Source organism: Cynocephalus volans, chromosome 1, assembly GCF_027409185.1.
Source record: "Cynocephalus volans isolate mCynVol1 chromosome 1, mCynVol1.pri, whole genome shotgun sequence".
Lineage (NCBI taxonomy): Eukaryota > Metazoa > Chordata > Mammalia > Dermoptera > Cynocephalidae > Cynocephalus > Cynocephalus volans.
In genome coordinates, this window is record NC_084460.1 from 130,834,068 (window position 1) to 130,848,254 (window position 14,187).

The following is a 14,187-nucleotide window of genomic DNA, read 5'->3' on the forward strand; positions in this document are numbered from 1 at the left end:
TTAATTATTTTAGTCTTCTCTTTTTTCTTGGTCAATCTAGCTAAAGGTTTTAAATTTTGTTGATTGGAAAAAAACAAAACAAACAAAAAACAACTTTTGGTTCTGTTATCTATTTGTCTGTTCTCTAGTTCATTCATTTCTGCTCTAATCTTTATTATTTCCTTGCTTCTGCTTGCTAGTTTAGTTTGCTCTCCTCTTTCTAATTTCTTAAGGTGGAGTTAGGCTATTGATTTGAAATCATTCTTTTTTAATATAGTTGTTTACAGTTATAAATTTCCCTCTAAACACTGCTTTAGCTGTATTCTGTAAGTTTTGGTATGTTATGTTTTTGTTTTCATTTAACTCAAAGTATTTTCTAATTTCCCTTGTAATTTCTTCTTTTGCCCATTTGTTACTTAGGAGTGCTCTGTTTTATTTCCACTTTTTTTGTGAATTTCCCAAATTTCCTTCTGTTATTGATTTCTAATTTCATTCCATTGTCGTCAAAGAACAGATTTTGTATTATTTTAATCCTTTTAAATGTATTGAGGCTCGTTTTATGACTTAGAATCTATTCTGAAGAATGACTTAGGTCTATTCTGAAGAATGTTCCATGTACACTTACGAAGAATGTATGTTCTACTGTTGTTGGGTGGATTGTCCCATAGATGTCTTTTAGCTGTAGTTACAGTGGTGTACAAGTCTTCTATTTTCTTGTTGATTTTCTAGTTCTATCCATCATTGAAAGTGGAGTACTGACATCTACAACTATTATTGTTGAGCTGTCTATATCTCCCTTCAAATTTGTCCGTTTTTGTTTCATATATTTTAGGGCTCTGGTACTTGATATACATATGTTTAACACTGTTATGAATTCCAGATGAAGTGACTCTTTTACTATTATAAAACAATCTTCCTTGTCTCTATTCATTTTTGTCTTAAAGACTATTTCGTCCAATATCACTTATGTTCTTTTGCTTACTGTTTGAATGTTATATCTTTTTCCTTCCTTTGTACTTTCAATCTATTTGTGCCTTTGAATTTAATTTTTCTCTTACATAAAGCATATAGTTGGATAATGTACTTTCTTCATTCTGCTAACCTCTGCCTAAAGTGTTTACTACACTAATGTTTATTGATCTATGCAATGTCTGCCATTTTACTATGTTTTCTGTATGTCTTATGTCTTTTTCATCCTTCTATTCCTCCTTTACTGCCTTCTGATGTGTTAGATAGCTTCTAGTGTTCCATTTTAATTCATCTGATGTTTCTTTTACTTTTTCTTTCTTTCTTTTTTTTTTTTTAGTTATTTTCTTGGTGGTTACCCTGAGGATCACAATTAACTTTTTTTTTTAAGAGGTGGTCCAAACTTTATTTTTAAAAATTTTTTTGTACATGCTTATTGGGTACAGTTTATTGTTTCAATACATGCATATATTGTATAATGATCCAATCAGAATAGTTAGCACATCTATCACCTAAACATTTATCATTTCTTTGTGATTATAACATTCAAGATCCTCTTTTCTGGCTATCTTGAAATATACAATACAATATTATTAGCTATTGTCACCCTAGAGTACCAGAATTTATTCTTCCTATCTAACTATAACTTTGTAACTTTGTACCGCTCTACTAACCTCTCCCCTTGTCTCTCTCCCCTCTCCCTTTCTCTGCCTCTGGTAACCACTATATAATTAACATCTTAACTTGTAACTATGGATCTTGTTTTGCTTGAAATTTTCCTTTGAACTTGAATAGTCTAGTCAAAATTAAGTTTAGAAAAATAAAAAGCAGCTCTTCAATTAACAAATACTTTTTAGGTACATACTAGTAAGTTCTTATTATAATAAGCCCCTGCCTCTAATATGAACACTTACCTTATCTAATAATACGTTCTGCCACAACCTAAAGATACTGAGGTAACTTCTATCCCTGGCAACAAAAGATGTAAAGAAAAACTGCAAAGAAAAACAATAGTATAATTTTAGTGCCATGGAAAATAAGGTGAAAGTATCTGTCATGAAGGTCTGTGGGAACTTGCTATGATCAAAGCAAACTAGTAAGTCACCACTGCCTACTCTATATACTATTTTTACTTAACTTTTTGTTACAATAGAAGAAAAATAGATATTTGTTGTATGAACAAGGTATCTTTACAAATCATATCTTGCAATAAATAGTATCTCAAAATAAATACAATCTTGTCAGTATTTACTAGGGAAAAGGGCTTGAAATAGGTAGCTATTTATGTTCATAATAGTTTAAATATTAAAATCAATCTAAACAAAGTTATTTAAAAAATAAAAATTTTATTTTATTCTGAACTTTGCAAAGATATATGAATTAATTGCCATTTGAGCCAAGAATATGTAAAGAATAAGAAAAAAAAATACAAGTGGATTTCAGAGGTAAATTTATTTTAAGGATCTTAATTTTAAATTATATCACTTTTCACAGTCTGTATTCATATATCTCGGTTCAATAATAACCTTATAATATAATTTGGGAAAAATTCTGGATAATGACATCTCTTCGCTACTGGGGCATAGAACATATTCTAGAAAATAAAACAACTAAAAGTGCCATAATTAGCCTTCTTTAGCCATACGGTACACAAAAGGGATGAATATTTAGTAGTACAAAGTTTTTCCCTATGATGATGGAAAAAGAGATCATTGAGTTAACATACTGAGGAAATTAAGACCAGAGTCTCTGCATGGGTCAATGTTCTGTGACTTTGGGTCACTCTTCTTTAGTTTCCTCATCTACAAAATGAGAATGATTATAGTAGATTTTTGTGAGAATTAAATGAGAAAATATACATAAAGAGTTTAAGATAGTGTCTAAAACACAGTAAGTGTTCAGTACATGCTAGTTGTTATTATCATTATTAAAATGCTTGACATCTTGAAATTCCATTACATATGTGAGAAACAGTCACACACGAGCTTAAGAAGACATGGTCAGGTTGTTCACTACAGCATTATTTGTAATAACAAAACATTAGAAATGAACTAATGGTAAAGGAAACCATAGTACATCCATTCTACGAAATACTATACAACACTTCAAAAAACAGCATGTGCAGGCCGAGCCCGTGGCGCACTCGGGAGAGTGCGGCGCTGGGAGCGCAGCGACGCTCCCGCCGTGGGTTCGGATCCTATATGGGAATGGCCGGTGCACTCACTGGCTGAGTGCCGGTCATGAAAAAGACAAAAAACAGCATGTGCTAGCCTGCAACTCCAAGAGATAATGTTGTTTTTTCTAAAAAGAAGAGCAGACGAACAACACCTATGAGAAAGATTTTTTTTTTTAAAAAAAGCAAAACTATATGTTTCTATATAAGCATCCATATATGTAAATACAAAAGAAAAAGTATGAAAAGATACATACCAAATTGATAACATTTGCCTCTAGAAAGGCAATGGGATTGAGAATTATGGGCATAAAAGGAAGATGCTAGTTTTAGAACTGTTTGATAATTTTCTTAAATAATAAAAATAAGATAATAAATAAAAATTTATGCATGTATTACAATAGTCCCCCCTTGCCCGTGGAAATACATTCCAAGACCCCCAGTGTATGCCTGAAACCCTGGATAGTACTGAATCCTATATACGCTATGCTTTTTTATTTTTTTATACATACATACATACCTATAATAAAGTTTAATTTATAAATTAGGCTTCTCGTTGGCATATCCAAATTGCCAGCACCACTACTCTTGCACTTTAAGGCCATTATTAAGCAAAATAAGGGTTACTTGACCACAATCACTGCAATACCATGTGCTCAATCTGACAATCAAGATGGCTACTAAATGGCAACTGGGTAGGTGGTGCATAGAGTGGATACACTGGACAAAGGGATGATTCATATCCTTCTGACTGAGTGAGACTGCATGAAATTTCATCACACTGCTCAGAATGGTGTAAAATTTGAAACTTATGAATTGTTTATTTCTGGAATTTTCTACCCAATATTTTCAGAGTGGGATTGACCACAGATAACTGAAACTGCAGAAAGTGAAACCGCAGATAAGGGGGGACGTATTTTAACTGTAAAATTAAGAAAAAGTATATTTTAGTTCCTCTTCTCATCTTCTTGAACAGTTCAGCCCTAAAGCTCTTGGTGGAACAGAGGAAAGGAGGCATCTACACTATACGTGAGGATGGGGGCAAGGAGCTGCAGTAGTCCAAAGCAGGGTATCAGAACGAAAAGGTCATTCACAAGGAAAGGTTGCCTGGCATGGAATGTCAGAATCCAAATGAGGAAGAATGGCCTCCACATATGAAACCTACATGGAGCACAGTATAAAAATAAGAATGAGATGAAAAGAACATGGGGGTAGGGCACAAGTCAGAGCCCAAGGAGAGTGACCATGTAAAGGGGTAGCTTGGCATAGGGTATCAAAGCCCACATGGTGAAGAGTGTGGCCACAAATGAAGGAAGCCTACAAAGGCATGTCAGAGCCAGAGCAGGTGAGTGTGAGGCTACTGAGTCTGTGAGGGTGGTCTTATGCTGGGGTGTCAGAGCCTAAGCAGGATGAGGTCAATGACTACACAGTGACAGACTGGCACAGCATGTCAGAACACAAGCAGAGGATGGAGGGTGTCCCTGTAGAGGGGTGACCTGGCACAGGGTAAGGTAAACACAGAGAAGGGGCTTGGCAGGGTTGTCAGCCCAGTGAGGGTGATGAGGGCATCTATGTCATGGTGTGATGGGCAGCAGCCTGACTCTAAATGTCAGAAACCAAGTTGGATAAAAGGGCATCCACGGCAGGCAGGGGCAGCAGTGGAGATGAAGACTGGTCACATACAGGCTGACTGGTAAAATAAGTAACTATATTAAGAAGAATGGAAGCCTGGCTTCTCCCTGTCAAGAAAGGGAGTTACAAACATGGAAAGGGAGAAAATAAAAATGAACTCTGTGGTGTTGGGTTGAAGTTGGAGGTACTGGTGTGAACTCATGGTTTGGGATGGATGGATGGACAGACAGATGGATGGATGTATAAGTGGGTATATATATGTGTATGTATGTGCGTGCATGATGTATATGAGTGTGTGATTATATATACATAATATACACCTTTGTCCAGCCCACTTAGAAAGTTTGGGAATAGTGACACCCCAATAAGCAATGAACAGATGAGCTTCTAAATATCAGTTTCCCCTAAAAGAAACAAGAACTCCTTGGAGAAATGGCTGATTCCAGGGCTGGGGCAAATAAAGCCTGAAAATCCTTGTGCCAAAAAGCAAGGAAATGCTCAAATATGCTGAAAATAGTCAGAAGCACAATGAAGACAGCTGTAGGGTGTGCCCACTGGCCAAATTTGGGACAATTTGAGCATCAAAATAATGATAGTAACCAACTATAACTCATTGAAGAAAATAAACCTGAACAAGTTCATACTCACAGATGTAAATAAATGAATAGATTTAAAATTTGGTGAGAATGGTAAATTTATATAGTTTCAAAGTATCTTGCCACAAAATACTTATTATTACAAAGTAAAACAGACTAACTTTATTGTAAAGCCTGGAAGATACCTCCTTAATCAAATAACCAAATCAATATCACCAGTAACAGTACAAACTGAAATCATGTGCCACTGGTAGGATACAACAGAAAGAATAGACCATTTCCATGTATTTCTCCCAAAATTACATAACCTAAATTTAATCACAAGGAAACATCAAACGCAATTTGAGAGATATGCTACAAAATAACTGATCAGTAATATTTAAAAGTGTCAGAGACTCTTCCAGGAAATTAAAGAGTATTTTAACTAAATGTAATGTGTATTTCTGAATTAAGTCTATTTGCTATAAAGGACATTATTGGGATAACTGTGAAAATAGAATAGCGTCTAAGGATTGAACAATGGTAACAGATCAATGTTAATTTCTTGATTTTGATGGTTATATTGTGGTTATGCAAGAGAATATCCTTGTTGGAAATACATGCTAGAATACACAGGGTGATAAGGCATCAAGATGACAATTTACTCTCAAACAGTTCAGGAGGAAAAGATCTTGTAATGTCCTTGGAAGTGTTATGTAGGGAAGAGATTGTTTTTTAAAAAAAAAATACGGAGCTGGCCGGGTTAGTTCAGTTGGTTAGAGCACAGTGTTACAACACCAGGGTCAAGGGTTTGGATCCCTGTACCAGCCAGCTGCCAAAAAATAAATAAATAAAAATAAAAATAAAACAGTGTATTTGAAAGGAAATTTACAAGATTAAAAAGTTTAATTACAAAGATTTAATTCCATGGTACTGTTTCTCTCTCTCTCCTCCTACTCCTTTCTCTTTTTCTTTCTTTCCTTCATTTCCTTCCTTCCTTCCTTTCTTCTTTCTTCCTCCCCTTCATTCCCTTCCATACTTTCCTTCCTGTCCTTCCTTCTTTCCTTCCTTTTTTCTTTTCCTTTCTCAGTATTATGCTTCCAATGTCACACACAGAACCCTAACCAATTTTCCAGGTGGGTATAGAAGGATTCTTCATATATTTCCACTAGGAACTGACAGATATTGTAGGTGGATAATAAAAATAATGGCAGTTAAAGATAATTACCATTCTAAAAACAGATTACAAAGATTGTGTGGTTATTTGTATACTACCCAAATCTCTGTTCACCAAAAACTATTTGGTTTTATCAATTCCTACTTTGCAGGTATTATTGACTAATAACAATCATGGAATTATTAGGTTATACAGAAATAATAAAGACATTTTGATAATGTATACCCTACCTACCTTTTAAAATAAATAAATTTTTAAAATGGGAAAAAGTTCTCTGTAAATGATTAAACACAAAAAATGTCAGCAGTTATTTAAAGTATATCACCAATTACTATTTAAGCATATAGAAATTTAGTATTAAATACACATATCTTTATCGGCTATTCCTAACTCTAAGAAGAACTGCCTATATTTCCAACATTGATGATTGGTATGAGGCAAATTTTCTTCACATTGTGAAATATGGCAAAGGTAGAAAAGTTTTTCACCTTTTCTCCCTCTGTAATGATCTGGATAGCATTTGGAATGAGTCGAGCAGTTTTCTCCTTGGTCATGAAGGTTATATTCTTTAAAGCAATAGAAATCTGAACACAAAAAGAATAAAAAATTACAAAATATATTTTTCAGAAACATATATAAGACAAAATACCAAGTATTACATCAACCTAATCCAGAATATTCAGATGAAAAATCTGGAGGAATTAATAAGCACATGCCTGTATTCTCTGAGAAAAACAAGGTAGGTAGTCAGACATTATTCCCTTCAGTATTCTCCCCCATCAACGCCTATATCTAATATTAGGACAAAATGTGAAAAGACATGTGGGTGTTCATGTTCCACATCAGCACACAAACACACAAAATTCAGACAGTCTGTCACATAAGATGTGATTTTGGCAGCCAATAGATGTATGTTCAAGCCTTTTTCCATTTGAAATCTTTCTCTACCTTTATTAAGTACTAATGGCGCTCAATGTATTAAGTTAGAAAAACATATTACACACTTATACACACACGAATGTATATCATGTTTTATAAGTATAGATGCATAAATATATATATATATATATATTGACTTTCAAATCATCTAAAGTAAATTGTTTTTAGGAGCACTGTATATATTTCTATCTATGCAATTATTTGTATCAAGAAACCAAATGCAAAATATGTCTTACTGTAGTTTCCCATCTGAAGATGTTGCTATAGAAACACAGCCAGTTTTCTGAAAGGTATAGTCGTCCCTGAAGCAAAATGTCCCTCTGAAGAGCACAAGCATAATCTACATACACAAAAATAAGGATAAGTTATTCACAAAAGTCTGGCAACTTAATAAACTCTATACCATTTCAACACATGGAAAGTCATCACTGCTGTTCATCAGTTCATTCACTCATTCACTCATATACTTTGGACACCGTAGGCCAGATATTTTGCTGTTTATTAGGCTTACCAGAAATGGCTCTTGCCTTTGTGAAACACAATGTAGAGAGAAGACAGACAATAAACAAATACAAAATAAGTATGATAATGACCAAATATAGAAAAGCTATGAGAGCAGATAATAAGGGCTATGCAGGTATGGAGGTCATGGTGGGGACAGAGATAGCAGGAAGGATTTTCCTGAAAAAGTGATCTTTAAAGATCAATAAAGGCTTACTGGCCAGCCACCAAATAAATAAATAAAGATCAATAAAGGGTCAGCAGGATCAGAAGGATCAGCAGGATCATGAGCACATGCAAAGGTCCCTATGGTAGAAAGAAACATAGCACATTTGAATATCTATAAGGAGAGATCTCTGGGTCGGAGAAGCTGGAGAAGCTGGATCATGTACGATCTCAGGCTATGGTAGACGGTGAACTTTATGAGAAGCCATTGACAAGCTTTAAGTGGAAGCGACATGATCAGATATATATTATTCACACTGTGAGAATGGATTCCAATAAATCAGTAGTAAGTCCAAGGAAAAGTTGATGGTGGCTCAGACCAGAATATGACAATATTAAAAGACAGAGTAGTTAGATTCAGTGATACTTGGGAGGTAGTACTAACAGGAAATTGGTGATAGATTCGATGTTGGACAAGGGTAAAGGGGTCAAAGATGACTCAGAAAATTGTATACATTTTATGTTAGTTTTAAAGTTGATTCCACCTCAGCACTAAAATCCAGCAAAATCAAGAGTCTTCTGGTAAATGTCACTGCCTACAAAGCAATTTAATTCCATGCCTCTAAGATTAAGATCTGGCTCTATGGCTAATGTAAAGAGTATTGCTAAATTATTGATAATATAAGATATAAAGGGCTGCTGTGAGGAGATTAAGTTTAACTGCTAAATTTAGAAACTATAAAGTAATTACCAATTTTAGGGAAAAGTTGCATAAACCCCAAAATATTTAAACTTAGTCGTGTCAATCATCTAAACAAATAATAAAAATTGAGCAAAGAAATTCAGTTTCACAATGCTTCCTTCAGTAAAACGAAACAGGTGTCACCCAACAAAAACTCCTAGTAAATAATTAAGCAGATTAAGTTACTCATTTACTAGTACGCATCTCTAAAAACAGAGATTAGTCTAAAGATCACTTTGAGGGTCCTGAAATTTTCATCTAAACCATTGAAACATTTTATCAGTTCAATGCTTCTCAAACTTCAGATCAGAAGTACCTGACAACTTATCAAAACACAGACTGCTAGGCCCCTCCCCCAGGGTTTCTGATTAAATAGGTCTGAGGTGAGATCAAGAGTCTGCATGTCTAAAACTCTCAGGTGATGCCAGAATTGCTAGTCTGTGGACCACACTTTGAGAACCAGTGGATTATTTTATGTTACCTATATTCAAAGCTATAGTAACCACTTGGATTATTTTAACTGAAGACTATTTGATATATATTGGCAGACTTTTTTCATTGGTTTTTTAAAACATGGTTTCCCTAAAATGGCTGTGTTTTATCATAAGAAACTTAAACCTCAGTAAAATTGATTTTCTAAAAAATGGCTTCCTATGCAAGAAATAGAACATTTTTTTTAAAGTGAAGGGATTTTACTCTTTTTTTTGCTCCCAGTTTCCCTACTAATAAACAAACATGTACCACAATAATAATCAGCATGTTAGGAGACAATATTCTACCTGATTTGAGTCATATTAACAATCTAATTCATCTAGAATAGAATAAGAAAACAATGTTTATCAAAAATTGTTTAATGGACTTATAACTTTATAATTGGTTACTAGAAAGGTAAGGTAAAATTAAAGAAATTAACCAAGCAACTTAGGTCACTTTACTGTGTGTATTAACATCAACTTCCTTGCTATTATACGATCAATTTCAGCACAATAGAATGGACCCAACTCCTAAAGATTTATTTTAGTAACTGTAATTTAACAAGGGATACTGTACAAAGTACTATGGGAGTACAGCTGGAGAGAATCAGTATCATACTTCTAGAGTAAGCCTGCATGATTAGTAGTATACATATATTTAAGTAAACAGTACTATAGTTTTACAAAATAATTTAGGCATATCTATCCATAAGGGAAATGACAATTAATTAAGAGAATGTGTTTATTTAAACAATCATATCAGGAAATACATATCCCAAAGCCCAAAGTATTCCTTTCTAGCAGCAATCACCTTTGGGGGTCCAATAATGCTGACATTGCTTGGGGGAGGGGGGAGACTCTTTGGAATACCATTTTTAGGATTGCTTTCAGATTTAGTATTTAAATTACAAAACATTCTCATTTTTATACTTTACACTGTATTTTGTTATTTTGTTTGCTTTTCACTTGAAACAACTGTAGGAGTAAATACAAATCAAAAAAGAAAGAAATTAATTTTCCCTGCTGCAAAAAGGGAAAGACACCCACCTCTCCCTTTTTTTGGAGCACTTTCCTTAAAAACTTGTAAATTCTTCTCTGCTTCTTTGAGATGTATGTGAATCTTTTTAAAAGCTAGATAGGACTTTTGCCAGTTTTACAACCTAGGAATGTTTTCTCAAGGACCTGAAAGCCATCTCTTTGAAATGTAAACATCAAGGGAGTTAACCCCCCTATCTCCCAATTTCTGTGAAAAGGTAGTAGCCTAACTTCAGTGGCTGCTTCTCTCCACGTTGCAAAACCACCTCTTGTCATAAAGATATAAATTTATTTTTCTTCTGGATTAAGCCAATCAGCTAACACTGATGGTTGCCCCAACTACCAGGTAAATTTGGGATGAATTATGTGTGACAAAGGCAATGTCAAGTCCTTTTTGCATGCAATGGGTTGTGTATGCTTGACTGTATAACAGGATGAGATTTCTTTCTGTCTTTGCAATCTCTTTTGAGGATTGCCTATGATGCACATCACATTCTGGTTAATGCTTTCTCCTACTTTGTGGACAGGTTTTCTGGGTTGGCAGGAGATTCTGTATTTAATTATATTTCTCCAATACAATGTTATAGAGCTTGTATATCCACTTTGTTCACTCAGGTAATCAGAGAAGTTAAAAAATGTTTTGAGCAATGATGTCACTGAAAAAAAAGTATTTAGTCTTCAAAGCTGAAAACTTTTCAAAGAGATAAACAAATTTAGAAGTATAAATACTGTTATTTTAATTAAAAATTAGTACATAGAACTTCCTTTAAAAAAAAAAAAAAAAAGATGACAGGTAAGGAGATCTCAACCCTTGGCTTGGTGTTGTCAGCACCACGCTCTCCCAAGTGAGCTAACCGGCCTTCCCTATACAGGGATCCAAACCCACGGCCTTGGTGTTATCAGCACTACACTCTCCCAAGTGAGCCATGGGCTGGGCTGGCCCTCAGCACCACGTTCTAACCAAGTGAGCTAACCAGCCAGCCCACAGTACACAGAACTTCTATATCTCCCTCCTTCTCTAAAATTCTTTTGAGAGGACAGGGAAGATATATAACAGTTTAAATTCATAACAGTGCTTAGGGTTGGGTATAAGAACGGGTACATTAGCAGACTGAAAGTTTTGATAAATTTTTGGAAGTCAGAAAGTGGATACCAATGAATAAACTAGAGTGTGGAGAAAGACTCAGCTCAAAAAATACACGGGCAAAGGCTACCATTTTTCCTCACATCTGTACACTTAAAGAATCAGCAGGCACAAAGAGGGAAAGAATAAGTTAGAATAGGGACAGATATCAGGTAACTGACAACACAGTGGCAGTATTTATCCCCAAGCTCTAATGTAAGAAAAACGTAAGCTATGGGACCATGTCTAGGAAAGGCTACAGATCCTAGAGTAAATGTTAATGTCCCAGAGTAAGTTACATTTTGGCATTTAAGGTTGGGGGTGGAAATCCCAACCTGCCACCTTCTCTCTGCACAAAGTATAGATTTGTCAGTCAACATCATGTCTCCTTCCCACCTTCCCACACAGATAGGGGAGAGTTCTCTTGGATAAACACACAGAGGCAACCCACTCCACCTGTTTAAGAAATCAAGTCCTTCACTCATATGAAAGGACAACCATAAGACTATATAACTCATATTCTCTCTGTACACATGCTCCTCCTCACACCCCCAACCCCTGCTGCCACCACCTCGTCCCAACCGATTTCAAGGTTAAATAACTCCAAATACAAATTTGGAAAATTTTACTATTTTCCTATTGCATAATGAGGGACCATCTGTTCCTTGAAAGTTGAACAAAACTATGTGTAAAAATATCTGGCATAGGGCTTTTTGTTGGGTAGACTTTTGACTAATAAAATTTCTTTAAGGATTATTGATTTTTCAAGTAAGAACATTATGTTCCTCCCGGTTCATTTCAATACATTCCAGCCCATTTCCAATTATCAGCATTTCAATCATTTTACCCAAAGGCTTTCTCTCCCCACCAGAGCCTCACTCTGGTAGGCCAGAAGTGTTGGGGAATTAATACATCCTCATAATACCACATTTCTAGAAGTAGAATTGCTGGATCAAACGTATTTTTAACTTTAATAAATATTTATTTGGCCAAGATTAAGCAAGAAAAAAGAGAAGGCACAAATGTATATTAGGAATGAAAAAGTGGGATATATACACTTGCACTAAAGTAGACTTTTAGAAATATTCTAGGGACAGTTAGTTGCCCTAATTACAGATTTACACTTGGTATGGGTCAGTTAACAATTTAATAAGAAGGATTACACTCTATCAGAGGCTACTATAAGCCCTTCAACTATCTTTATCACTCTTCAACACCAAATACTTGGCTAATTAGCATATACATACTAGAAAAGGGTTTTCATTGGCAAAATTAGTGGCTCTTTCAACAGCATATTAGATGCTAGACATGGGGTCACACTAGCGAAATCAGTTTTATCAATATGTGTGGATTAGTTAAAATATTTTAGAGACCCTCCTCACCATTATATGTACAGAGTATAAGAACCTACGGGTATGTACCTAATTCCCTAGATCAGAGTATCTCAAACTTTGATGTACATATAAATTACCTGAGGATGCTTGGAATTCTTTTGAAAAAGTTGTACCTTCTCCCTATTTATTTAATTATTCAAGCATTTATTTATTTCAGTATGGACTAATGGACATTTATTTTATTCTTCAGGTTATAAACCAATATTATCATTATTTTGTTGTTCAAATTATTCTAACTTTGACCATTGGGAGCTCTTTCAAGTTGACTCCTGGGTTTTTGTTTGTTTGTTTGTTTTTAAGGTCTTCCTTACTTTCTGACACTACAAGATGCTCCAAACTCACTGATCTTGTATTTTTACTGCTCCAGCGCCAGACTCAGCCATTTCTTCAAGGAGCTCTGATTCTTTTTATTGAAGAATGGTATTTAAAGACCAAGATCTGGGCCCTGGACATGCTCACTACTATGAGTATTACTGTTTCAAGGCCCTCTCAGCAGACAGAGAGCTAGGGAATAGATGTAAATATACTAACCCATCCTTGAGTGCAGTTATGTCACTTATTTGTAACAATTTCACTTGTCACAGTCAGCATTCCATCCTGGGATCTCCTGACATAATAGTTGATTTTTAAATTTTTAAAGAGCAAAGTTCCCTCTGTAAAGGTTTGACAAATTCATAGTTAAGTAACCACCACCAAGGTACCATACAGAATCATCCACCACCCTAAAAATTTCCCTGTGCAGCCATTCTCCCCTTCATACCACAGGAACCATAAATCTGTTTTCCATCTCTACAGTTTTGCCTTTTCCAGGATGTCATATAAATGGAATCATACAATATGCAGATTTGGGAGTTCTACTTTTTTAACTCAGAAAGAAGCGTTTAAGAGTAGTCCATGTTACTGTGTATATCAACAGCTTGTTCCTTTTTGTTACTGAATAGCATCCCATTGTCTGGATGTACGACAGTTTGTTTATTCATTCACCTGTTGAATGACATCTTGGTTATTTCCAACCTGCCATCTAAAGTGGTTATATCATTTGCATTTCCACCACTAGCTAATAAGAGTTCCTGCTACTTTGCATCCTCATCTCTTTGTGTTGTCAGGTTTTTTGTTTATTTGTATTTTAATTTTAACAATTCTAGTAGGTGTGTGGTTTATTTAATTGTGCCTTTAATTTGCATTTCAGATGTTGAGTATCTTTTCATATGGTTATCTACTGTACATATATCTTGTTTGGTAAAGTGTCTGCCCATTTTTTTATTAGGTTGTTCATGTTCTTATTACTGACTTTTAAGAACAGTTATATTCTG

General features: G+C 34.9%; 1 protein-coding gene across 1 annotated transcript in view; it reads right to left on the minus strand.

The window, feature by feature from the left end:
- GRAMD1C (GRAM domain containing 1C) overlaps positions 1-14,187 on the minus strand; it is a 95,745-nt gene that overhangs the window by 42,601 nt on the left and 38,957 nt on the right. The window contains exons 4-6 of the mRNA XM_063111377.1: positions 7,678-7,781; positions 6,991-7,086; positions 1,860-1,940 (exon numbers count right to left, since the gene is read on the minus strand). Coding sequence (XP_062967447.1) covers positions 1,860-1,940; positions 6,991-7,086; positions 7,678-7,781 — 281 coding nt within the window. The remainder of the gene's footprint in view (positions 1-1,859; positions 1,941-6,990; positions 7,087-7,677; positions 7,782-14,187) is intronic.